The sequence below is a fragment of the Fimicolochytrium jonesii genome (assembly GCF_025526975.1).
Source record: "Fimicolochytrium jonesii strain JEL569 chromosome Unknown EV422scaffold_8, whole genome shotgun sequence".
Classification (NCBI taxonomy): domain Eukaryota; kingdom Fungi; phylum Chytridiomycota; class Chytridiomycetes; order Spizellomycetales; family Powellomycetaceae; genus Fimicolochytrium; species Fimicolochytrium jonesii.
The window spans coordinates 782,318-806,124 of NW_026515675.1; the positions used below are offsets into that span (position 1 = coordinate 782,318).

Consider the following 23,807-nt stretch of genomic DNA (forward strand, 5'->3'; position numbering starts at 1 on the left):
TCAGAGGGATAAAACCAACTCGTCTTATCGTTTAAAGGAAAGCTGTACAACACTTCCTCTTTGTTCAATCACAACGCGAGAGGTTGACAACGAACAACCTCACGATGCATACATTCATAACTGTTCTGTTCCTCGTCCTCGCTTCGATAATCGGCTCTGTCTTTGCCCAACAGCGATGGAACGAGACGGGAAATTTGGTAGGCTATGGGGCAAGCGGGCAGCCACTCTATCGGTATGAAGAAAGGAACCCATGGTCGTGTTCCCTCGTTATTCTCTACTTACATTCATTCGTACCCTCCCAGGGCCACGCAATTGCCGGATATGAGCCAGTACAGCCGGCCCGTGACGCTTGCTCGTACGGAAACCGGCCAATTGCAGTTTGCGTACTACATCGAAAACAACACCTATTTGCGCTTTATGACGATGATGACGGGGTTTAAGCTTGGACATGTATGCGAACGGATGTACTTTCAGACTTGATGGCTTGTATGTGCGCTAAGCAAAACATTTCGCTCTCATTGCAGGCATTCATGGGTCTCGGCTTCGGCGACTCCATGCTCATAGCCGATTTCGTAATCACGCACCTCGGCCCCGACGGTTCCACCGTCGAATCCCACGAACACATCCACCGCATGCAATACGCGCCCCCCTGGGCCTCTGAAAACCCCGAGCCGTGGGTGATCGAGCCCATCAACGGCGGCTTGGTGAACGGCACCTTCTTCAGCGAGATCCGACGCCCGTTTGATCCCCCGCAGCGTAGTCGACCGCATGTTGCGCTGGCGAGGGGAGATGTTGGCGATGGACAGCATGTTATTTGGGCGTATAATGTGGATTCGCCGAAGAATGATTGGGGTGGGAATTTTGAGTATCATAATCCCAACCCAGGTATGTCGACCTTCATCGAGTGTGCGCCTCGACCAACACAACTCACGCTTTGTTTGCCTCCCTCGCACCAGGAAGCAAGACCGGCCTCCCCAGCGAAATCGGCCAAACCCACGGCAAGATGCTCGTCAACTTCGACCGCCGCAGCATTATCTATCAAGCGGTGCCCAACCCCGCCGGCCGCCTCGCCCACGGCATCATGATGTTCACCGCCGCGCTCGTCATCTTCCCCGCCGGCGCCTTCTACTCCCGCTACATGCGCTTCATCCCCAGATGGATCTGGGTCCACATCGCGCTGCAGAGCATCGGCTACATCACCCTTCTCGCCGGTCTGGTCACGATGGTCCTCACCATCCGCACGTTCCGAGTCCACCCGCATTCCATCCTAGGTCTCGTGCTCATTGGGTTATTGACCGCGCAGGTGTTTTTTGGATTCAGCAACCGCTCCCTCCTCCGCACCGACCTCCCGCGCACCCCGCGCCGCACAATGGTCAAATGGTTCCACCGCCTGCTCGGCACAGCCCTGATCCTCGGCGCCGTCGTGCAGGTCTACCTCGGCCTGCGGATCCTGTATCCACTGGAGGAGCCGCGCGGGGACGCCTTCTGGATCGTGTATTTTGTCGTCATTGGGTTCTGGGTGGCCGTGTTTGTGTGCACGCAGATTGGACGCAGGGCGTTCTTTGTGATTAAGGACAGGCCGTATGCGGCCGTGCCGACCGAGGAGGGCGGGAAGTTTAGGGAGCCGCCGGGGATTGTGGAGTTGAATAGACGACAGGGGGGAAGGTTGTATCCGAATTTGGAAGCTTATGATTGGAAGGCGTTGGATAATGAGATTCGTCATGGGTAAGGATTACAGAAGTGTTTCTTTCGTTTGCTCCTTGTTGATGTTCTAAACTGTGTGATGTCGGTAGTCGCCTCTTGGTCGTTGCAAACTCACGCTACATCTACGACACGTCAGAGTGGATCACTAGTCACCCCGGAGGCCAGGTGAGTGAGGGGGGGTTTCGGCGTCGTTCTCGATTAGACGGATATACTAACAACCGCTTTCAGTCCATCTTGTTGGCCGTTGCGGGAACAGACATCACAAGCGACTACTTCCATGAAGGTAAATCTGACATCCCACGCTCTTCGAAACACGGCGCTAACCGTTTGTATGCTCTTCCTCTCCATCGCTCCTTTCGCAGGCGGATACGATGCGGTGGAGTAAGTATTGTCCAAGCCTCGGTTTACATCTCATGGCTTTCAATAACCAGTGCTCTTCACTCCTCCGTCCCTCACAGGTTCACACCGGCCCCCCCAGCCCCCAAACAAAGCTCCCGCCGCAAGAAAGCGCCCGTGCCCAACATGACCGCCACGCCCGACGCGCGCCTTTCGATTTCCGACATCCAGGGCGGGGAGGTGGAGGCGTACACCATGACGGCGCCCGCGGTGTTGACGCAGGCGGATTGGACAAAGATCACCCGGGCGAGGAGGCCGCATGTTCACACCAAGGTGTGTCCGATTCCTCAAGATCTCTCCCGACGCGCAAACTCACCGCTCCCATCCATCCATCCCAGCTGGCCATCATGCGTCTCGCCCACCTCCTAGTCGGCGAACTCACCCCCGCCGCGTCCTCTCCGGATGATCCCGGCTCCCTCTACCACTTCGACCCGTACGAATACCGCCGCTACGCCTTGACTTCAAAGGAGCTCCTAACCGACCCCACCCAAAACTGCGCGCACCAGATCTACCGGCTCCGCTTCTGCCTCCTGTACCCCTTCGAGCCGCGCACCGCCGCCCCCGACGAGATCCTGCCGGGCCAGTGCATCGAGCTCCAAGTCCGCGTCAACGGCGTGCCGATGGCGCGATACTACTCCCCCGTCACCGGCACGCTCTCCGCCCTCGAGGTGTGGGTTAAGGCGTACCCGACCCAGGGGGTGAGCAGCTTTGTGTGCCGGGAACGCCCCGGGGACAGGCAGTTCAAGATCAGGGGTCCGTTTGGGCCGCCGTTGCTGGATCTGATCAGTCCGAGCTTGAAGCCGGAGAGTTGGATTTGGGGGAGTATATTGTATGTCGCGGGCGGGACGGGGATCACGCCGTTTTTGCAGCTGTGCCAGTATCTGTTTCTGCCGGTCGGTGTGCCGTTGAAGGTGAGGGTCTGGACCTTCTTACGGAATGTTGGACGCGTTCACTCCACGCGCGTGGACGTACTGTAAAAACACTCACGAACGAAACGACCTTTTCGCAATTTGGCAGGCCTCGTCCGCATACACCCCAACAATGCCCGACGAACTCACCATACGCGCCAACGACATCCTCGTAAGTCCCCCAGAATCCCTCTAGAATCCGGTCCCCCTCCCTGCACCCACCTCCCTAAACGGCGCCTCCCCGCCCCCAGGTCGTAACCCACCACTACCTCGACGGCTGGGCGCACGGCACGAACCTCGACACGAACGAAGACGGCGTGTTCCCGCTCCCGATCACGGTCCCGCGGCACGGGCCGCACGTCAAGCTGGTCCTGCTGAACTGCGCGTCGTTTGTCGGGGATCTGGTCGGCGGGGAGATCATCGACGCCGTGCTGTTGAGTTACCCGGCCCAGTTGGAGGTGCATCATTGTGTCGCCGGCGGCGTGCCCGACGGTCGCGGGCGGTTCAGGTACGTGGGGGCGACTCCCTCCCCGTCCCTATCTTTTTTTCTCGTTTTCTGAGCCCTGTTGGTGTCGAGTGGGGGTTCGAATCCACTGATACTTTCGACCCCTTTTGTTTGCGTTGGGTAGCGGCTTCGCGTACACCGGCCACCTGACGGACCGCATTCTCCGCGAAGCCGTTCGCGGCGCCGCCAGCACGTCCAGCCCCGGGATGCGCTCCCGGGACGACCATTCGCACGTACAGGGGAAATGGAGTATTGTGTCGGGGCCGGCGAGTTTCAATGAGTTTGTTTATGGGAAGGTAAGGCTGGAAGCAATTTTTTGGGGGGGGGGATGTGTGAGGGGGTAAGGGGGCGGTTAATGATGGGTGAATTTTTTTGGTTAGTTGGTGCAGATGTTTGGATATAGGGATAAGGATATCGCGGTGTTGAGTAACTCGGTTGCTGATTGGAGGCAGGAGGGGTGAATCTTCAAGCTCGGGCCTGTTATGTTTTGTTGCGTCTTCCTATTTTCCTTTCGAGAGGGGGCTTTGTTATGATGGGGGTGGATCGGCGCGGTTATCGTTTCGCTGGTGAATGCTTTCGGCCTATTTTTTTCTCTCCTCCCTTTGTATCCATCGGCGTAGTTGAGCTTGTAGCCCAGAGCCTCGTTTACAGTAGCTTAGCGCACGACGAGCCCGTAGTGATCCTGTTCTCATCCTGCTATACAAATCATTCTTTCTTGAAGCCAATGAAATAAAACGATGGTTCTATTCCGAAGTCTCCGAATGCATGCGAAACAAAAAGAAAAATGGGCGTCAGGTCTAGCTAGCTACGGCGTCATGTATGTACAAATCCAACTCGAGTTTGTTCATCCCCCATCCCTCTGTGAATGTATGCCCATCCCCCCTAATTCCTCCCAATCATCTTATCCATCACCCTGAACAACAACCCACTCATCCGTTCCGGCTCCGTCTGATACACACTCATCAAAAGCCCCATGCTCACACCCCCCATCAAGATCTCGAACCCCGGGATGCGCGTCATCACCCCGCGTTGATGTAACAGCTTCCACGCGGACGTGAACGCCTTCGGCGCGACGTACATGGCGAGTTCCGAGCGGCGCTGTTTGTGTTCGAGGAAGATGGAGGACGAGCAGCACATGCCGACAAAGTAGTACCAGTATCGGTGGTCCCTGCGGAGCACGTTTGGGATGGGCAGGGAGGAGAGGGCGAGGTTGCGTTGCGCGCAGATCATGACCTGGAAGATGCTGATGAACGCCGCGAGGAAGACGGCGCTCCGGGCGGTGGCGACCAGGTTTCGTTTTGTAACGTTCACGGGGTCGTGGAGGAGGACTTTTGGTTTGAAGAGGAGGAGCGGGACGAAGTTGAGGGCGAGGTAGACGGGGCCGATGTCGCGGAAGATGGTTGGCCAGAGTTGGGCGTTGTAGGTTAAGCAGGAGGCGGAGGAGGGGTGGAGGACGGAGCAGGGGACGAGGGGGAGCTGGCCGTTGTTCGCGTTGAGGTATCCGAGGGCGGAGGAGACGAGCTGTGGTGTGAAGGATTTGGGGCGGTGTTCGATGAGGGATGTCATGCGTTTCGCGGTATCCGGGAGAGTGATGCCCTTTGAGTAGGCGGCGACGTGGGTGCGGTTGAAATCGAGGATGGGGTGGGAGACCTGGCAGATGTTGACCATCCACCTGTAGTATTCGGGCGGGATGGTGGTGGGCTGGATGATAAGGGCGTAGAGGATGCTGGCGCAGCTGAGCATGAAGAGGGCCGAGTCTCCGTGCGGGAAGTGGACGAGTTCCCGGGCTTTGAGGGCGTTGTAGCCGGCCTGCATGGAGCGGACGAAAAATTGTTGGGCGATGGCTATGCGGGATTCTTTTTCTTCAAAGAGCAGGGCGACGCTGCCTGCGATTCCGCCGGCGATCATCCCGTGCAGTTTGGAGGAGCGGTCGGAGGTGTGGGCTAGGAGGTTGTTGATGAGTTTCCAGAGGAAGGAGAAGGAGCCGATCATGGCTGCGAAGCGGGTTGATGTTGGGGCGTAGAATGCGGAAAGAGCGGATTTGAGCGTCGTCTTGCCCCGGAGGAAGAAGATGGTTTTGATCAGCGATGCGATCCCGCCTCGGAGGGCGTAACCTATGTAGGAGGAGAGATAATTATCATTAACAATCAGCCATCAACAACCATCAACAACCATCAACAAATCGACCATCAACCCATCAACCCATCAACCCATCAGCCATCGTCGGATCATCAACCATCTTCAACCATCGACGATTATTAGGGGAATCTTGCGCGAGGGGAGTATTGCGCCTTTTCAATGTAGCTCGCGCTGCTCGCGCTTCGCTGACACTCGCGTAGGCGTTTGCTCGGCGCAGACACCCCCACTTCGCTCGTTGCAGACAGCCACCCATCGCTCTCTCCTCTCGCGGTTCGCATGGCTCACGGCTACACCCCCTTTTGCTCGCGACAGAAAACCACCCCTCGCTTCGCTCACGGCTCGCCACGGTCGGTCGCTTACGGCCCACATACCTAGTAAAAACGAGCGCAAACCACCCGATGTCGCATGGACGATAATCTGACGAACCGAATTCCATTTTGGAGGAACAACGGGTTTGGGTATCGTATGGTGGTGTTTGATGTTGGTAGATGCCGGCAGTGGAGTTGGAGCTGGAGCTGGAGAGATGGGACTTTTGGAAGGGTGAGGTGAAAAAGAACTTCCCGAGTCTCTTCGGATCTCAGCCTTTGCAGCGTCCGTGACGGTGAGTTCCGTCGTTGTTGGAGCAGACAGTTCGTCGGATGCCATATCTGTGTTTATTCGTTCACTGGTTCGACAGCTGGATTATGGGAATGCGGGATGAACAGACCGGCTGTCTCCTCTTTTGTGTGATTTATGAGCGGGGGTTCTTTACAAGCGACAGACAGTTGTTGAGAGAGGAAGATGCAACAAGGAAAGGAGGAGGCAGGCGAGACCTGCGAAGCTTATGTATTTTGCGGAGATAGCCTGCCCCGTCGCAATGGATGGGATGCATACTAAAAACATAGATACTGTAGTTACGGCGCACGAGGATAGCACAAGACATGCATGCTATGCCGAGGGGCCATTTTTGCGAAAAAGATCATAGCGGGATGGAAAGATGCCGGTGATGACGCTCGCGTGTTTCTCCCACATACATAGTGCCTGACGAGGAGGCCGCGCGAGAAGTAACGCCGCCCGCTTCCCATTGGCCGCCCCGGCTAAACGGTCCTTACTCCTGATACTAGAACTCCCGACATCAAATCCCATCTCACGTGACTTTGACTGTCGATTTTGTAGGACGCGCTGTCGGAATTTCCGTGGCCCACATCACAAAGCAGGCAAAGAACCGTGGAAGGGTTCTTCTCGCAGAGAGGACATGTCGCCATCAGGCAGTTCAGCAACTCATGATCCTAGCCGAATTTATGTGTCCGGCAATCACCGTACGTAACATGTCGGGCAGCGACATCAAAGGCTCCATCACCGAGACAGTTCGATGATATCCTTTGAAGACGATATTGTAATTGATACCGCAAATATAATTTTGTTACCCCTACGCCAGCCTCTGTTATTTTGGAGATGCGAATAGGGAGGTTGGTTCCGTACACGCCGCTTCGATCCATCCAAAAAGAATTCCGTTTTCCGACCTCGTTGTTTCCCAGCTCTCTCATTTTCCATCCCCTCCTTTTTTTTTTCGCTCAATAGGCGAGTAAAAATTGATACCGAAAACCTACATAATTCTGTTTTGGATGAGAGGCACCCCCGTGCCACCCCCCGCTCGTCGAATGGGGGGTACCGCATCCTACAACACATCCACCCTCGCAAAGCAAACGGGGCACCTCTCCCTGATCATCACAAACTGCGAGATACACTCCTTGTGGAAAAAGTGGCCATGGCACACCTTCAACCTCACCACCGTACGCTCCGCCTCAGTCACAGTCGCGTCATCCACATCCGAGAAGTCTTCCTGGCACATGACGCAGCGGTCGTTCGCCTCCAGCGTCGCCGGGTCGATGGTGACAAAGACGTGCTCGTTGGAGCGGCGGCGCGCGGGCCGGCGGAAATGCGTCAGGACGTTCTTCTGGTAGTACGTCTTTGTGGGTCTGTTGAGGTAGAATTTGTACGTGCCGCGGAACTGCGAGAAGTACGTCCCGGTGTTGAGGTCGATGGTCTTGGCGTTGGTGCTGTAGGCTCTTTCGATGGCCGTGCTGGTGGGCTCGTCGTAGGGGATCCACTGGGGCGTTGGGAGCACGATGACGAGTGAGATATGGGGATTGCGGCGAATCACAGTTGGGAACTTTTACCCTTTCATTGTCGGGCGTCCATTCCCAGATGACGCTCCTGAAGCGAGCCGTCGGTTTGGTCACGTAGCAAATAACGCACGCGAGGTCTTCGTTCTGTTGGGGTCACATAAGAGTTGTGCAAAGGGGTCAGTTGATGTATGAGACTTTTTGAGAGTACGCCCCCACAGTCGCGCATAAAAACCAGGACCGATTTTTCCCACGAACCTTGTTCAGAAGCGAGCACTCAGTGCAAGCCCACTGACCGGCCGGAGGCGGCGCCAAAAGGCACAGCTTGCAAATGATGGCGCCCGTCTAAAGAGAAGGCGGACTGTTCAGACACCCCACATACAGGAAAAACTGTCATACACCGCACAGAAAAAAATCCCACGCCCTTACCGCATTGACAGCCGTGCACTGGGGACAGCGCCAGCAGGAAGGGTTCGCATCTGCAAAGGCGGTTGAGGCCATGTTTGGATGATTGACAGAAGAAATTGAGAGCGGAAACGGTTTTTGGAGTGGGTTGAAGTTTGCTGTGTCTCAGGGAAGTTCCAAGCGAGAGACCGAGCCCTTTTTTGTGGGGAGTTTCTGGGGCAAGGGACCCGTCGGGGAAGCAGCGAAAATTATGACAGCTGTCGTATATATGTACACCGCGTCTGCTCGTCGAAAAACAGCGGCCGAAAAAATCCTCAAAGGGAAAAGACAAGCCCCGACACTGCACAAATGCTCATCAAGAACGTCCTACTTTATATTTTGTTGCATGTTCCCGAATTCATAAATTCTCACGATATTGCTGGAAGGAGGGAGTTGTGATCGACAAAATGTTAGAGTATGCTATATGTCGCTACGATTATGGAAGATCAAAAAGATATATGTACGGGGAAAGGATATAAAAGTAAATTTAGGGGGGGGGGGTGACCTTTGAATGGAACTAAAGTGAGTACGTGATCCCTCTACGAGCATGTCAAGAGTGTGAAACTTACCAAAAGGTAGAGAGGATATGAGATGCATCAATGTGTATATTAGCAACCGTGGATGAGCTTCGGCTCCTTGTCCATGGGGATGCAAGCTGTGGCCATCAGGGTGACTGAGGCGGCCGAGGCAGGGAGCGACGCGCGTACTCCCAGAGGATTTTTGGAATAGCTCAAGCGAATGCCTCCCTTTGTGGAGTTGCTCAATGGGTTTCCATACAGTTGGAAGAGAGCTTGGGTGGCACATTGAACGTCGTCAAACTATGAGAGTGTAGAGGACGATCAATAAGCAATCCCCTTGCGACAAACGAGTATGGGGCATGAAACAATGTGACCTACCTCCACAAAGCACATTGGTCCATTGGGTCGCCCACGGAAGCAGAGACGTTTATAGCCTGGGCACCTCGAGAATAGTTCGCGGAGTTCGTCCTCGGATGTGTCAGGAGGAAGGTTTCCAACGTACAAGGTGTTGCAGGGTGGGTTGTGGTCTGAGTTTGAACGAGGGCCAAATGGAGCCAAGCCGGTGGGGCTAGCACCAGCGGAGTTGGAGGCGCTCGATGGTGCAGAACCACTGCTGTGGCTGTTGGCCGACGAGGTGGCTACACCCAAGCTCATCGGAGGCGAGAGACGTGGGAGGAGGCTTTCGCTGCTGAACAAAGCGCTGCTGAATCCACGCTGTTCAGAGAAAGACTGACTACGAATCATTGGCGCGGGTGCGGAGCGATCAAGGTCGAGCATGTCGTTGAAATGACCTGCGGCATGTGCCATGCCCGATCGGTTGGGTACAGAACTTGCTAGGGCAGGTCGATTTGCCTCCATATAGTCGGCAAAGGATGGGCCGCCCCTCGGAGAGAAGGGGGATTCGCTCAGTGATGCAGAGGCTTGATGGGTTGATGATGTCTCTGGGTAAAAGTCGCAGACGTCCATGGACGGGTAAAACTCGTGGTCGCCGAACATGTCACGAGACACAGGGGGTGTCGTTCCAGGCATGAAGAAAGGATCCGTAAACATGCTTGCGCTGTCTTTTGACCCGCGTCGTTGGAGGTGGCCGAATTGGTTGATGCCAAACCCAGCGGCGGCCAGAACTTGATGTTCGTTGGACAAACCGCGCTTTGTGTGAAGGTTCTTCTTAGCCATCTCAGCCTTCAGTACGCAGCCTCGCTCGGCATCCACTTTACGCCCGCTGAGGACATCGCGAGCCTCGAGCGCGTCTAGTCGGGTGCGGAATTTGGCGAATCCGATCTGGGAGGTATAAGATGGGTGAGTTGGATGATGACATGGTCTCGAAAAAGGGGCAGGACATACAATCTGCTTGCGGGCATTCGGCATCCCTGTCCCATCGTCGCTGTCAGTCTGCGAAGGGATCTTGAGGGTAGCGGCCTCAAAGCCGGCAGAAAATGTGAACATGTTCTGAAACTCGCGTTCCAGCATGTCATCGGGGAACCCAACGACGAAAATGGTGGTGATCTCCTCCTGCTCAAGAGATAGACGTGGTATTGTAGGAGATCAGTAACGCATCGAATGAAGGTCGATTGCAACTCCGACGACGATGATTTACCTGCATCATGATGACTGGCATGTATATTGATGAAAGTTGGGTATGATGATGCAAATGGGATTGTGGAAAGGATGACGATCGCTTCAGAGGTGTGCGAATGCCTGACGATAGGTCGCCGCTGACGTCCGCCGGTGAAACACGCAAGACGGCCACGAGACTATTCTCACGGAAGTTTGACGGCGTCGGAGTGGTATCGCGGTGACGATGCAGTTGCAGGTGCAGTAGCTCACTCGAGTTTGTGAGGCGACGGAGTGCGGGGTTGGTGAGGAAGCAGTAGTGCCGGACGGGTGCGCAGTATGTGGGTGCTGATTGCTTCGTGAGGATGCTCCAGGTTCTCGAGAGCAGCTTGACGCTGGACGATCTCTGGCGATCACGTAGGAGCCCGGTAAGGGTTCTGTGGGAATATAGGCGACTCCATAAGCGGTAGTGATAGGAAAGGTGGTGTAAACAAGCGTCGAACAGGAGGGAACGGCGTGGGAACAAGCTTTTATGTAGGTTCCGGGCACACACAGCCGTAAACACCACACTTACCCAAAGGTGCACGCACAAAGAAGGGCAAGAAAAATGCTTTCCTTTCCCCTCGGTTCGGGCGGTCGGCTGGCTGGGGGTGGCCTCGCTGCCGGTGGTGGTCACTGGTCAGGGTCGTTTGTAACTCCTTTGTTCTGGTGTCTGCCACCCACACCGCCCTTCAAATTCAAAGTATGCCGTGGAAGCGCAGGCACCGCCTGTGATTGCTTCGGTTCCCCCTAACACCGCACAATATGGTATTGCCCTCTGTCACAAGAACGAAAGGGGTTTGAGAGAGGGGGTGGGTTCGCAGGGGGGGTGCAAAGTACAGTAAAGGGCTCGCTGGTGCGAAATGCGTCGTTCGCTCGTTGATTGATGTCGAAGGAGATCGAGAGGCTGTCGCGTTTGACGAGAGGCGAGGTTGTGGGTGGGGCCTGGCCGGTGCAACGTGCTACGAGAATCCGTGTTCACCGCAAACACTTGGCCCACGGACCGGGGATGCATCCGAACATTACAACTCTACATTCGACAGACACACACACACAGAAGGCTGTCGGTTATTATTGCGTCTCTTACTAGCAGGGTGCCAGCGAGGAACAAATGCTCCCATCGCCCAGCTCCATCTCATCATATTCAGAGCAACAACCGACCGCCTCTCCCAATAGAATGGATAGATCGTCGGGCGGGGGTTGTGCCATTTGATTGCCCCCGTCATTTGAAGACGCGTCGGATTGGGGGAGGTCCCCAAATTGCCAGGGTGTCTTTCGATTCAACTTACCTGCAAGCAGTAGTGCCTGGACCACATGCCCAAAATCTGTACGCAGATGCCTGCATATCTGTCGTAAATGGGAAACGTTGCGATAACACCTCCGGAGGCCCCCTCTACCAGACTAGGCGCCTAATGCTAGAGCAGACACATCTACGGGCTTGCAGATCAAGATTCCCAAGATCTGCGGAGTTGGCAAGTCGGCAAGTCGGCAGCACGAGAGCCATCGAAGAACGCGAAGGAGAAAAGAGCTCAGGCTAGCAAAAAAAAAACTCGAACATCTTTCCTACCTAACTGTGAAAGAAAGAACTCATCAATTTGATGGCGATCCCGTTTGAAAGCGCTAAAGATTGGAGAAGGAGAAGGGGGCTGCTGCGAATGAACCATATGACGCGGGTGGCCGTGCCTGTCGAGTCACCTTGGAGTTCCGATGTCCATCTCGCGGTTCTCACCGGCATCGGCCAATAGATGAGAAGACCCTTGCAGGGTCTAGTTACCGCATTGCTTGTTGAGCGGTGGATCTGAGATGTCATGATTCATCATGCTGTATGCACCATATAGGGAGAGGCGAGAACGACCTCAACACCCATCAACCTCCTTTCGGTCAATCACATCATCATCGGAGCTCCAAACGTGTCTCGATTGCCTAACGCTTTATTTCGGGCATCCGATCAATCTAATCCAGAAAGCACCTCATATCCCGCCGTCGATCCGCCATTCGATGCTCCTCGAGGAGTGCCAGTGCATCAAGTCTCGGCATCGCGCTACGAACGTGTTTTGGCCCTCCGGCATGTTGGTGTCCCTTGAGACGATCTACTGCGCTTCTGAGATTTCGGCAGCGCGTGGCACCGCCGCCGTGCCCTGTCAGATCACGAAAACAAGCTGGCGGCCGGCCGTCGAATATCACACAGATTCACAAGCGTAACTTATAAGATGTGTTGTGTTGCACGAGTGCTGCGGTGGAGCGGGAGCACAACAACTTTTCGTCATCACCGATTCACTGTCGTATCGCTCGCAGTTGATGATGAAAACTGCCAACCATGGGTCGGGTAACCCCAGGGGAAGCAATCAGGGCGGGGTCGGATGACTGTGATCGCCTGTATCATCATACCCTTGATCGACATTCGTCTTGCCAACCACGACAGAGAGCTGCATGCAGACGCATTGCAGAGGTGCAGGCCTGTCATCATTCACCCGAGTTGACGCTACGATGAGCCTCCGACAACCTCATGATTAGACTTCGGGCCTCACAAGAGCACCTTTGAAGGGTTTCAACATCACAAGGTGCTTCACTGAGACGGCGATATCATGAGCAAGTCTCAATGGGGGCAGTGATCAAGCAATTCCATGGGGAAGGGCCATCTCCTTGGTACACCGCAATAAATACTGTACAGTACATACTCCCCTGTACAGTGCCAGCTCTTGGTAATGGCCAGGAAAGTTGAGGAAACGACGGATGCTTTGTTGGCTATTGTGTGAAGTTTCAGCAGTCAATCGGATATCTATCATTTGTGGAAGGGGCATCGGATCCAGCGGGACAGATAATTTCAGACTCATGCCCGATGGATCAGCTCCAACTTCACATCTATCCAACATGATGTTCGAGTCATGAAGCAGGGTCTATACCGGCAGCTGGTTGCATGGTGTCATCTTTCGGTTGACCGTTTTGTCTGTTGGACACGTCGCTCAAACGGTGAATGGACAAAGTCACAATTCCCAGCCTTACAGGTAGAAGAAGCTGCTGGCTTCGCAGGTACATAGGCACAGTACACAGGCTGCAAGGTTTGTGGCATTCTCCGGCAATCCTGACGCCATCTGGAGGGCGGTAGTTGGACGTTAAAATGAAGTTGAGGGGCATCTCAGCGGCCTGCTTCATCTTCGTGTGCTTGCTGGGCAGCTATGGCGCGCTTGGCCGTGGTAAACAGGTGCCGCTTGCTAGCACATGCAGCAGTCCGAAGCGCATCGCCGTCATCGGTAAGGATCGCGTACTGAGGAATCACCAACGGTGCTTCCGAGCGGGAGATTGATCTAGCTGCTGCAGGCGCTGGAGCGGCTGGGACAAGTTTCGCATACTCCCTCGGCCGGTCCAAGGTGCAGGATGATGTTTCCATAACGATACTAGAGGCTTCTCTCCGCGTTGGCGGTCGAGCGATGGCTTGGGAGTACAATGGCATAAGTGTGGAGTTGGGAGCATCGATCTTTTTGGTGAATATTCCCACATCAAGGTGATCGGTGGTAACGCTCATCTTTTGCTAACCGAGATATGAAATATGCATCACTGCAGAAGGAGAATCAAATCTTATACAATGCAACAAGGGAATTCAACCTGACCTTCGAGGCGGAGCGCTCCGTGCGCGGCGGCCGACCGCCGTGGGGAGTATGGGCTGGGGACGGTTTTGCCTTCCAAGCGTCGAAGAGTTCGTCTGCGACCCTCGCGCGGATGTTTTGGCGCTACGGGCTCGCACCAGTAAAGACCGCTCGGCTCGCCCGCAAAGCCGCTGATGATTTTGCCCATGGCGCGTATGGCACAACGACCGACATCAAGCGAGTTCAAGATCTCGTCCGATCTTGGGGTCTAGCGGAAGTCGTGGGAGAACCTGCTGACAAGTTCTTCAAAGAGCGAGACATCAAGGAGCTCTTCACGGATGAGATTATTCAGGCCGCTACACGGGTCAATTACGCACAGGACATCAATGCCATTGATTCCTTGGGTGCACTTATCTGCATGGCCGCCGCAAACGGAGAGACGGTCAGAGTCGAAGGCGGAAACCAGCAGATCTTCGAGCATTTCGTCGCGAAATCAGGCGCCGCATTGCGACTGAACTCTTCTGTATTGGAGGTGCAGAGGGTTCAAGGACATGCAGATTCAGCCTATAAAGTCACGACTGCGGATGGCCAAACCTCCACCTTTGACGCGGTCGTTATTGCGGTGCCATGGGTAAGATCCGGAACTTCTGAGAAGTTCAGTTCCGTCGCTAACATCTGAAGGCAGAAACACGAGCCGTTCATACTTTTGGAAAATTTTGCGAAGGTTCCCCGACCTATCGAATATGTCCACCTGCATGTGACACTCATCGCCAATTTAACTGCATCGCCGGCGTATTTCGGGACAACAGATCCCCCCGTGCAGATCCTGACGAAGCCCCACCCCAACACTCCATTCCTGTCCCTTTCGTGGCTGAGCGACAACACCATCAAAATCTTCTCGCTGCAGCGGATGTCGGATAAGGTCCTGGCGGAGATTTTCAAAGACTTCTCGCCTGCGAACGTCTTCCGGCATTCGTGGGACAGCTACCCGCTGCTCAAGCCGGATTACCTTTCGAAGGAGTCCTATGTGCAGCTGGACGAAGGGGCCTGGCACTTGAATGGCTTTGAAGGCGTCTTTTCGACAATGGAGAGTCAGGCTGCCGTCGGACGGGCCGTAGCGAGAGTGGCGGAGCTTTGGGTCGAGGAGCAGCGGGAGACCTCTGATTGCTACGGCTCACGGTCCTTGGGATGAAGAGCGTTTTGGCATACCGCTGTTTTAGACGGCGCAAATGAACGGGATGTCCAGACTCGGTAGTAGACAAGGGATCAGGATTAGGTAGCATGCGGAAGAAACTTGGAAAGATTTGCATTTCAGACGGCTGCAGGAAACTAGCATATCAAATATCTTTGCATTTGCAATTAGGCTTTCGTATTTCCACACCTGAATGTTGCAGCTCTGAATGTAGCGATGGGTGCCGGATACAATATGTATATGATGCGTATGGAACAACAATATTACATGAAAGAGAAAATCCAAAATTTGGCTTCCAAAATATGTTGAGGCAGCTAGTGTACAGTGCAACACACCAGTCAAAGCCATGCTTGAGGGAAGGCCAGAACCTCAAGATGGCCTCTTCCGGGGGATGAGAGAGTGTGAAACGGGAAGAAACAGTGTCCTCTCACTCATCCAACCGCCGTTCCCGGCGGCTCGACGATTCGAGTTCTTCTCGGGTTGTTTTCCGCCGCCGCTGCTCTCGTGTCACTGACGTGCTATTCCCATCCGTGCTATGGAGGGCCGTCGACGCACTGCTTCTCCGCCGGCGCCCGTAAGCGGACGCAAGGGACTCCGTGTTGCTAACGGACCGCGACCGTGTCTTTGTCTCCCTCCCTCCGCCGCCGTTGTTGTTTGCTTCGGAGTGGAGTTGTTGTTCCTCCTCGGCCTGCCGTTGCTTGCTTTGCCTCCGTTGCTCTCGTCTCAGCTCTTTGGCAGCTTCTTTCTCGGCTTTGCGTTGTTTGCGTTCCTCCAGCTTGTCTGCGTAGAGCTGGATTGCACGGAGGACGTGGCTGGGGTCGGTGTCGATTGCCGCCCCGAGGGATTGGATAGCGCGGGAAAACGCTGAATCCGTTAGATGAACGATCGAGATAGCGTTCTGGAGATGAAGGAGCGAAAGGCGTAAGGACTTGCATTTGTATGCGCAGAAGATAATAATCCAAGTATTACCTCTATCCGTGTCACGATGTGTTCCAGTGCTTTGATGAGAGCCGGTCTGTCCCCTTCATCGATACCTTCCACAGCCCATTCCCCATCTAAGCTTTCAGGTGCGGCATCCAACGACGAGCTGGAGTCCTGCCAGCCATCTCCGCATTGTGATGCGAGGTACTCCAGTCGCAAGCAAAGTGCACCAAGGCTCTGCACTGTCGCTCGGTCGATCTCTAATAGCGAGCCTCCGATCGCATCGTCGGATTTGCGTTGCGCCTGTGACCAGATTAAGCATTGGACTATGCACAGCATGCATTTCAAAACAAAGTGTGTTCTCACCTGAGTCATGAGGTTGAGACCACCACTTTGTTCCAGGGAATAGAATCTATGTCGCGTGAATAGATCCCTTCGGTATATCTACATCATTTGAAATGGTGTGAGCACCTTGTCTTCCTCGCTCACAAACTCAGGCGATGCTTACCGCATAAATGACCTCCGGCGTCTCGAGACCTTTCAGTTTGATCTCCCCGATACACCAAGTCACGACTCCGAGTCTCTTCAAGCGAGCCGCGTCATCATTGGGCCCAGCAATCATAGGATGACCATGAGCATGTTGGCCCCCAGTGCTGGTAGCAGTGTCCCCTTTCACAGTGATATTGTCGGTCAAGTCCTCGCCGCTTTTGATGGCATCCGTCAGTGCTCCTTCCACCGTGTCCTTGTACCACCAACCGAGAGACTTCTTCAGCTCCTTCATGGCATCGGAGGATATGAGTATTTGACCCCCCTGAGATGCTCCTTCTACACGAGCAGCGCGGTTGACCATTGGCCCATAATAGTCCATTCGCGAGGTGATCGGATCAACCTCGCATAGCGGATTGCCGAAATGGATACCCATGCGAACCGACAATCCCCGGAAAATGAGTTCCCGGCGTTTACGTGACGTATGCACCACCCCACGATTGATTGGCTTGGTCGTGTCATCGTCCGTCATGTCCACCTCGACGTCTGATCCAGTCTCGCCTTCGTTGTGCTCAAGTCCGGCACCGGTCACGAACTCGCTCCCTCCCTTCTTCTGCCACCAGATATCCATACCGTCCGCGGTCGACAAGATCTCTGCCGGCCAATCGATGCTCAGCAGTTCGCCTTGTACTGTCAAACACCATTCGACCGCTTGGATGACGTTCTGGAAGCTGACCATGAAAGCATCACCTTCGGTCTTCACCTCGTAACCGCCCGTCTGGCGAAGGAGGCGTCGCATGACTTGATGATGAAGCTTCAAAGCGGCCCGCATAGCTACCGGATTGTTTTCCCAAATAGAAGTGGAGTTCTTGATATCCGTGAACACCAAAGCCAACCGACCGACGGGCGGCGCGATCTCTTTTGTGAGCTGAAGGACCATCAAGGTTAGCGACTGCGGAAGTCAAAGGGATGAAGGCGAAGATATGACGAGAAAGTTAAACACACCATTTCCAGGGGATCTTCGGTTCCCTTTCTCCGCTTTTCCTTCAAGCTCACGGTAGAGCCATAGTCTTGGCTCCCAGTAATCTTGCGATGTCGGTCCTCAACGGCAAGACTTTCGATGGAACTTTCGGCACTTCCACGGCGAGCACCAGACGCGTTCCACCAGGTGCTCTTCTTTGCAAGATCTCTCAACCCGAGGACCATGACGAGGTATCCACCGCCGGCCTTCCCACCTGATAAACTGAGCGCCACGTCGCGAACTTTCATGGCCGCTATTCCCCAGCCGCCACTTGATTTGGTACTTTGTTGCTGAACCGCAGCGAGGTTGCTGCTGCTCTTCGTCATGCCGGGGCCGCCACTGATACCCAGTCCGGCACCGGCCCCTGTGTTCGGGGCGTTACCTCCCATCCCAGTTCCAGCTGCTGATGGAGCTAGGGCACTCCGCGCAATGTCCACCATCATCTGGGCGCCGTCTTCGTCTGAACCTCCGCAACGAGCGGCCTCCCAAACGGCTCCGCTCGCAAGAACAACGAACTCGTCGCCTCCAACGGAGGCGGTAGTAGCAGGGCTCTCGGGTATATCGTCTTCCCCCGGTTTTGCAGACCGAGGCAACCGCAGATCTGAGCCATGTCGTCGCGTATCGTCCGACGGATCCTGATCGACGTCCAGCTCGACAGTTTGGATGGAGGGGTTCGCGTTGACTGGGCCCAAAAGCGGGAAATACCCGAACGCACGTGTAAGTTCCACTTGATCCTGAACCAGGCCCGAAGGCGAGAACCACCCGCTTGCATTGTGCACTCGTTCGAGTTCACTCCGGGGCCAGGGATATCTACTGTCATCTTGTAACAGGGACGGGTCTTCGAGATCTCCGTCAAGCGATAGCCGGCCTGACAGGCTGTCACTACCAGCCGACTTCGGCCCCGCGTCGAAGTTGGGCGTTCGGCCGAGGGGTGCACAGGGGTCCAGTTTGCTCATTGCCACAAAGTCCATCGCGTGGTGCTTCGCCAGAATGTCCGCAACGCCGCCAGCTTTCGAAATGACAGCCATGCTGTCACCGACGTTCGCGATGTACATACTGCACTTGGCTCCGCGCGAGCGGCCGCCAGGCTGCCCATATAGGAAAACGACCAGCGCCGAGGCACCGTAAAGCGGCCGAATCCCATACGAGTCGGTCCGCTTATTGCTTCTCGAAGTCCCGTTTCGGGGCTGGTCTTGTCGACGACCTTCATTGGAACTGCGATGTTGCAATTGCGGTCCACCTAAGCCTTCGTCCAGATCGTCGTGCATAGACCCCAATTCCCTGTTGACTGCAATAAACGTCCGTCTCAAAGCTGTGCGGATAGACTCTGGGTCTAAGAAATGCGACTCTGGCGACCGCTCGCTGGCGGAAGTGGGGCCTTTGACGTTTGGCGGCTTCGTACTTGCAGAAGACGTTACGTGCTGACTTGAACCTATCTCCGACAACGGTTCCACTCTTTCAACCTTTTCCAATTCATGAGTCAGGAACCATCCAAACCACTCATTGAGATATTTGGCCATCTTGGCTCCCCCTCGAGTTCCTTTCCCATCAAACACGGCGAAAAGGGCTTCGTTGTCGCGTCCTCTGAATTTCGGTACCACGAGATCCCAAACCGCGAAATTGTCGGGCTCCAGCTTCGTAGACAATGGATGTTGACCTTCGGATGCACCTTCCGTGATGCCAGCTCTGTCCTTCTTCCCAGTTTGTCCAGGTCGCGAGAGCATATCCGCAACTCCGTACCGGATGACCCCTCCCCGTATCCCAAGCAGAGACATGTCAGAGCCCGTGGTACGGATACGCCTTTCCGCGCTTTCATCCGGCGGCATAATCAAGCAGGTCACATCCATCAACCCCAAAAGACGCAGGTTGGTCAATGCGTTGAAATCGGTCAAGTCCCTCCGCTTCTGAGACGGGTTGGCCACCAACGCACCCGACGTCGCCGGGGCCTGTATGGCTCCTCCGCCTTTAGCGCCAACCTTGTGTCCCGCAACCGCCGACGTCTGGTTGGCGGCCTGCGCAAGATCCGCGCCGGAAAAGAAACTCGACGCACTCGCAGACGGCTTGATCTCCAGTCGCTTGTTCCCAGACAGGTTCAAGTACTTGAGATCGAGGTTCCAGTTCCAGTTCCAGTCATACGGCCAATTGGAGACGTTGTATCGCAGCCCGGTGCCTTCTCCCCTGGCACCGACCTGACTTCCCAAATCTAGCGCTTCTAGGGATTTTAGCTTGCCGACTTCTCCCGGCACAGTGCTCAGCTTGTTGGCGTTCAGAAACAATGATTTGAGGTTGCGGATACGCTCTATCTCGGCCGGAAGTGTCGTAATGAGATTCCCACTCAGATGCAGCTCTTGCAGTTTGTAGAACCAGGGGACCATCGGCACAGGAACGGGAATAGCGACCACCCACGACGTGATATCGGTGACTTCGTTGAAAGACACATGGAGGGCTTGCAGGTTGGGAAGATGATACAGGGCCATGTACAGGTCATCGCCTAGGTAGTTGTCGCTAAGATACAATTGTTGCAACGAGTGGCTGAGTGGTGGCAGGTTGGGCATCTGGTCCGAGATGGTGTTGAGCGATTGGGCAGATTGGGAGAAGTGGTCAGCGCGGCTTAGTGTCCCTGACGCTCCTTTGCCGTAGCTGAAGCCGCCGCTTCGACCCATGGTTTGCTGCGTGTTCATGGAAACTAGTACCGTCCCATCTTCCGGGTACGGCATCGGGAAAACCTCCAGCCGATTCGAACTCAAGTTCAAGACTTTCAGACTTCGACATCGCCATATCTCCGACGGCAGCTCCCGCAGGTAATTGCTCTTCAGGTCAAGAACCACCAACCGATCCAAATCCCCAATATCCGGCGGCACATCTTCCAAAAAGTTGTTATTCACCAGCAGCTCCTGCAACGGCAACCGGGTCGGGAAATTGTTCGGCGGAGGCGCCATGAAATCAGGCAGGTCCCGCAATCGATTCCCACCCAGATTGAGTCTCAGAACCGCCGGCAGTCTCTGGAAGAACCGCTTGGGCAGCATCTCGATCCCACATGAACTCAAATTCAGGTCCGCGAGTGTAGCAGCGTAGTTTGAGAAGTGTGCCATCATCGGGCGGGCGTGTGAGAGGTCCAGTTGGAATCCGATCGAGAGGTATTTAAGGGATGTGAACTCCAGCGGCGCGGCGCCGGGCGCAGAGGAGATATCGTCGTCGTTGTCAAACATATCGAAATCCGACGGAGGGGGGACAGTATCCCTGTGAGGAGACCGCGCCTTCCATGGCCCAATCCACTTAATCCGATTTGCATCCAGGTAGAGCGTCTCCAACTTCGGACATGTGGCCAAGACCTCCATGACGGGCATTTCCTCGTTATTGGCCCAGCCAAAAGTGTTGCCACGGAGATCCAGCATCCGAAGCTCCTTCATGTCCGCCATCCGCCCAGGAAGTCCACCTCGCATCCGGTTGCCCGCCATGCGCAACACCATCAGATTGCGAAGTTCCCCAATGCCTTCTGGAACAAACCCCTCGATCCGGCAGAAGTTTAGGTCGAGATGCTGCAGCGTCTCCCATAACTGACATAGCGTCAGCGGGAAAGCAGTGAGCCGGTTATTCGACAAATCGATTAGCTGCAGCCGTCTGCAGCCCCGCGCAATATCGTCAGGAACGAATTCGAGCAGGTTTCCGGCCAAACGAAGCTTCGTCAGGCCGGTCAAACTCCCCAATCCCGTGTCGTCCAACGAGTCGATTCGATTATAAGACAAATCGATCTCGCTTAGTCTCGTGATATACTGAAGCGACCTCGGAACTTTTGAGATTTCGTTTCGCGCCAACGTGATGGACCGCATAGAGTCCATCGTGAGAGCTAGATCATTTGGGATCTCATGGATGTTCGGGTTCCATGAGAGGTCCATCTGTACAATCTCATGTGCGAACCGGAATATCGTCAGTGGCACCGCAGACAGATTCATTCTAGCGAGCGATAATGTCGCTGGGTTGAATGCTGATGATTTCCAGAAGTCGGCCGACTGGAAGCAGAGAGGGCTTTATAACGAGGAAGGGATGCTCGGCTGTACCAAACTCGGTCAAACTTACGATTTCATTCCCGAACGCCGTTTCTTTGAAAATAAATCTACACAGATACGAGTGATCCTCCCTTCCTAGGAACTCGATCTTGTCCACGCGGGTGTACCCCAGCTGCTCGAATAACCGGCGCTGAATGAGGTGTGGCCGCTCATGACGCGCTAGCACGCGTTCTGCTCCGTTCCAGTCAGCGGTCAAGTCTCTCCCGACTTATCAAACACCCTCCCGACGTACCCGTGCCATTCCGCGCAATATGTATATTGAATTTCGAAAAATCGCTGATCAAAGATTTCTTCGCCATAATCATCAGCAGCTCGCCAGCAGTAGTCGATTCTCGGCAAGACACGGTCGCAAACGTCCCGTCGCGCCTGAAAAGACGAAGTGCGCCCTGAGGTTGAATACCGTTTGAGGACTGAATTCCATTCCCTAGTATAGACATGACACCAAAAGACTTACCACTTTGTCGCCAGCAATGCTCTCTTTGATGGATTCTACTTCGTAACGGGTGTCGATGGCTATATCGTCATGCCTGGCCTCGTGTGGCCGGTATAATATTGGATTGGGTTGTCCGTACGATGCTGCTGACCGTATGGAGTTGGCATCCACGTTTGCCATTCTGGGTCCATCCGTAGGCCCCAATTTGCCCGGTAATCGATCCTCCACGCGTGTGCCCCAACTCTCTGGTGGTTGCCATGTTGATAACGCTGGAGACGTAAGGTTCATATTGTTTCGTGAATTTGGCGAGATGGAGGACGCTGCTGCACCAGGTCTCATCATCCCAGGGCTCTCGAGTTCGCCACCGGGAAAGTTTCTCGTGTTGGCGCTCTCCAGAGGGCTGTTGATAGAGACCAGATCTAGAGGCACATATGCAGGGTCCATCGAGAAGCCGGCAAGGTCCACTAGAATTTCGTCAGGTGACGGTATGCAGGAGTCAGCGAAAGCATACAGCAACAAAACCGTAACGGAGAGCTTTGACTCACATTGAACTTGCTTGTCAGACGAGCTTCCCTCCCGAGTCTAAGAAAACATGTGAGCATGCTGTCGTGACGTCGCAGCAAACACAGATTCGGAACCGCACCTTGCCCTGTTTCCGTTTCGTGAACGAGCTCATGCCTGCTGGCTTCGGTGGTAAGACACCGCCCAAAAAGGGATCAATCAACTCATTCCGGCTGGGAAACTCATCAGGCCGCTTTCCATAGTTTCCGGTGCTCGAATCCGATCCCATATCCGCCTCTTTTGGCTTCTCCTTCCGCCGGCCGAAAAGGTGCGACATGAAACCTTTTTTCTTCTCTTTCGAGTCCGGGTTCCATTTCTCCGCTATTAGTCCCAGATGCTCCTGACTCGTCCCAGGTGCGGAATGTGTCGCTGAAGGGGTCCTGTTGGAGGAAAGAGGGCTGCGGGCGTCGCGCATAGCGGATGACCCGCTCATCGCACGATTGAGCCCATCTGCGGACTTTGATATGGGAGTGTGTCCCTCTGGTATTGCCAAGGAAGATCCACCATAAGGCCTAGGGTGTGTCGTCGGCGATAAATCCTCGAAAGACTGAACACCCATCCGCGGTGTCACGTTTGGAGCGTTCCTAGTCCAAGAGCCAGACTGTGCCTCGCGCGACTGTTGCCATGGTAGTGGCTGGTCTCCAGCGAATGGGGGTCGAGGGTCATATGATCCTACTCTAATGTCCGGGGGATTCAGCGTGGGTTTGATGGCATCGCCAGGGAGTGGAGCGGAACGCAATGAGTGCTGCACTTGAAAAGGTCCCGGCCCTGCCCCTCGAGACGATCCCACATATGAGGCGGAGGAAGGAAACGCATCGGGCGCTATGGACACCTGCTTCAGCGGTGTCGCCTCATTGCGACGCGTCGATTTGTGTGGTTTGGCCGGGAGTTGGAGGGACGGATCATCTGCCACTGATGCTGCACTCCCTACGCGCGACGTTAGAGGGCTATTCGTCGCAGAGGGATAGTTGTATTCGTTCAGCAAATCCTCCAGGAAACGACCACTAGCTGAAGACCCGGTAGGTAGGTGGGTCGGTCGCTGTTCCTGTTGAGGCGCTGTTAAGTGACTTCGATCCATTTTCCGGAGGGAATCGATGAAGATTATCGTCTATGGAGTCGCAGCTATGGACAGAAGAGACCAGCGTATGGAGAGGCTGAGAAGGAGGATGGGCATGAGCAAGGCAGGACAGAAGCGGGAGCAAGACCACCTATGTATCCTGTCTCTGTCCC

At 54.8% G+C, this 23,807-nt stretch overlaps 6 protein-coding genes across 6 annotated transcripts; 2 read left to right on the top strand and 4 right to left on the bottom strand.

Moving 5' to 3' along the window:
- Nucleotides 1-104: 104 nt before the first annotated feature.
- On the top strand, nucleotides 105-3,974 carry EV422DRAFT_566639 (uncharacterized protein; the record flags this gene model as incomplete). The annotated part of the gene is made up of 13 exons (XM_053072457.1): nucleotides 105-232; nucleotides 303-450; nucleotides 525-885; nucleotides 957-1,725; nucleotides 1,794-1,869; nucleotides 1,933-1,987; nucleotides 2,067-2,085; nucleotides 2,163-2,373; nucleotides 2,439-3,011; nucleotides 3,118-3,180; nucleotides 3,260-3,516; nucleotides 3,638-3,809; nucleotides 3,894-3,974. 13 exons carry the CDS (start codon nucleotides 105-107, stop codon nucleotides 3,972-3,974), a joined length of 2,913 nt encoding a protein of 970 aa, XP_052926609.1.
- Nucleotides 3,975-4,065: 91 nt separating this feature from the next.
- Nucleotides 4,066-6,591, bottom strand: EV422DRAFT_526037 (uncharacterized protein). The gene is made up of 2 exons (XM_053070105.1): nucleotides 6,024-6,591; nucleotides 4,066-5,627 (listed from the first exon to the last, which is right to left on the bottom strand). The coding sequence occupies exons 1-2, from the start codon at nucleotides 6,295-6,297 to the stop codon at nucleotides 4,396-4,398; spliced, it is 1,506 nt and encodes a 501-aa protein (XP_052926610.1). The 5' UTR covers nucleotides 6,298-6,591; the 3' UTR covers nucleotides 4,066-4,395.
- Nucleotides 6,592-6,887: 296 nt separating this feature from the next.
- On the bottom strand, nucleotides 6,888-8,649 carry EV422DRAFT_421101 (uncharacterized protein). Its single transcript, XM_053067105.1, has 4 exons — nucleotides 8,187-8,649; nucleotides 8,016-8,102; nucleotides 7,812-7,904; nucleotides 6,888-7,741 (listed from the first exon to the last, which is right to left on the bottom strand). The coding sequence occupies exons 1-4, from the start codon at nucleotides 8,256-8,258 to the stop codon at nucleotides 7,310-7,312; spliced, it is 684 nt and encodes a 227-aa protein (XP_052926611.1). The 5' UTR covers nucleotides 8,259-8,649; the 3' UTR covers nucleotides 6,888-7,309.
- A 160-nt stretch (nucleotides 8,650-8,809) lies between these two features.
- EV422DRAFT_495144 (uncharacterized protein) lies at nucleotides 8,810-10,231 on the bottom strand (the record flags this gene model as incomplete). Its single annotated transcript, XM_053067796.1, has 4 exons — nucleotides 8,810-9,019; nucleotides 9,098-9,510; nucleotides 9,721-10,000; nucleotides 10,064-10,231. Coding segments are annotated over 4 exons (1,071 nt in total), but the record flags the coding sequence as incomplete, so codon positions are not given.
- Nucleotides 10,232-13,316: 3,085 nt separating this feature from the next.
- EV422DRAFT_421171 (Prenylcysteine lyase-domain-containing protein) lies at nucleotides 13,317-15,302 on the top strand. The gene is made up of 4 exons (XM_053067106.1): nucleotides 13,317-13,563; nucleotides 13,631-13,794; nucleotides 13,874-14,527; nucleotides 14,582-15,302. The coding sequence occupies exons 1-4, from the start codon at nucleotides 13,431-13,433 to the stop codon at nucleotides 15,086-15,088; spliced, it is 1,458 nt and encodes a 485-aa protein (XP_052926613.1). The 5' UTR covers nucleotides 13,317-13,430; the 3' UTR covers nucleotides 15,089-15,302.
- Nucleotides 15,303-15,515: 213 nt separating this feature from the next.
- On the bottom strand, nucleotides 15,516-22,992 carry EV422DRAFT_566644 (uncharacterized protein; the record flags this gene model as incomplete). Its single annotated transcript, XM_053072458.1, has 10 exons — nucleotides 15,516-15,986; nucleotides 16,058-16,312; nucleotides 16,376-16,453; nucleotides 16,518-17,423; nucleotides 17,501-21,526; nucleotides 21,594-21,754; nucleotides 21,816-21,969; nucleotides 22,038-22,480; nucleotides 22,562-22,598; nucleotides 22,660-22,992. The coding sequence occupies 10 exons, from the start codon at nucleotides 22,990-22,992 to the stop codon at nucleotides 15,516-15,518; spliced, it is 6,864 nt and encodes a 2,287-aa protein (XP_052926614.1).
- Nucleotides 22,993-23,807: the final 815 nt, after the last annotated feature.

Coding starts and splice junctions, on each gene's coding strand:
- EV422DRAFT_421101 (XM_053067105.1), bottom strand. CDS start 8,258: ATGGCCTCAACCGCCTTTGCAGATGCGAACCCTTCCTGCTGGCGCTGT. Junction 8,103..8,186: donor AGTGCACGGCTGTCAATGCG/GTAAGGGCGTGG, acceptor CCTTCTCTTTAG/ACGGGCGCCATCATTTGCAA. Junction 7,742..7,811: donor GGACGCCCGACAATGAAAGG/GTAAAAGTTCCC, acceptor CCAACGCCCCAG/TGGATCCCCTACGACGAGCC.
- EV422DRAFT_526037 (XM_053070105.1), bottom strand. CDS start 6,297: ATGGCATCCGACGAACTGTCTGCTCCAACAACGACGGAACTCACCGTC. Junction 5,628..6,023: donor TTTGCGCTCGTTTTTACTAG/GTATGTGGGCCG, acceptor CCTCCTACATAG/GTTACGCCCTCCGAGGCGGG.
- EV422DRAFT_421171 (XM_053067106.1), top strand. CDS start 13,431: ATGAAGTTGAGGGGCATCTCAGCGGCCTGCTTCATCTTCGTGTGCTTG. Junction 13,795..13,873: donor TGGGAGCATCGATCTTTTTG/GTGAATATTCCC, acceptor GCATCACTGCAG/AAGGAGAATCAAATCTTATA. Junction 14,528..14,581: donor TCGTTATTGCGGTGCCATGG/GTAAGATCCGGA, acceptor ATCTGAAGGCAG/AAACACGAGCCGTTCATACT.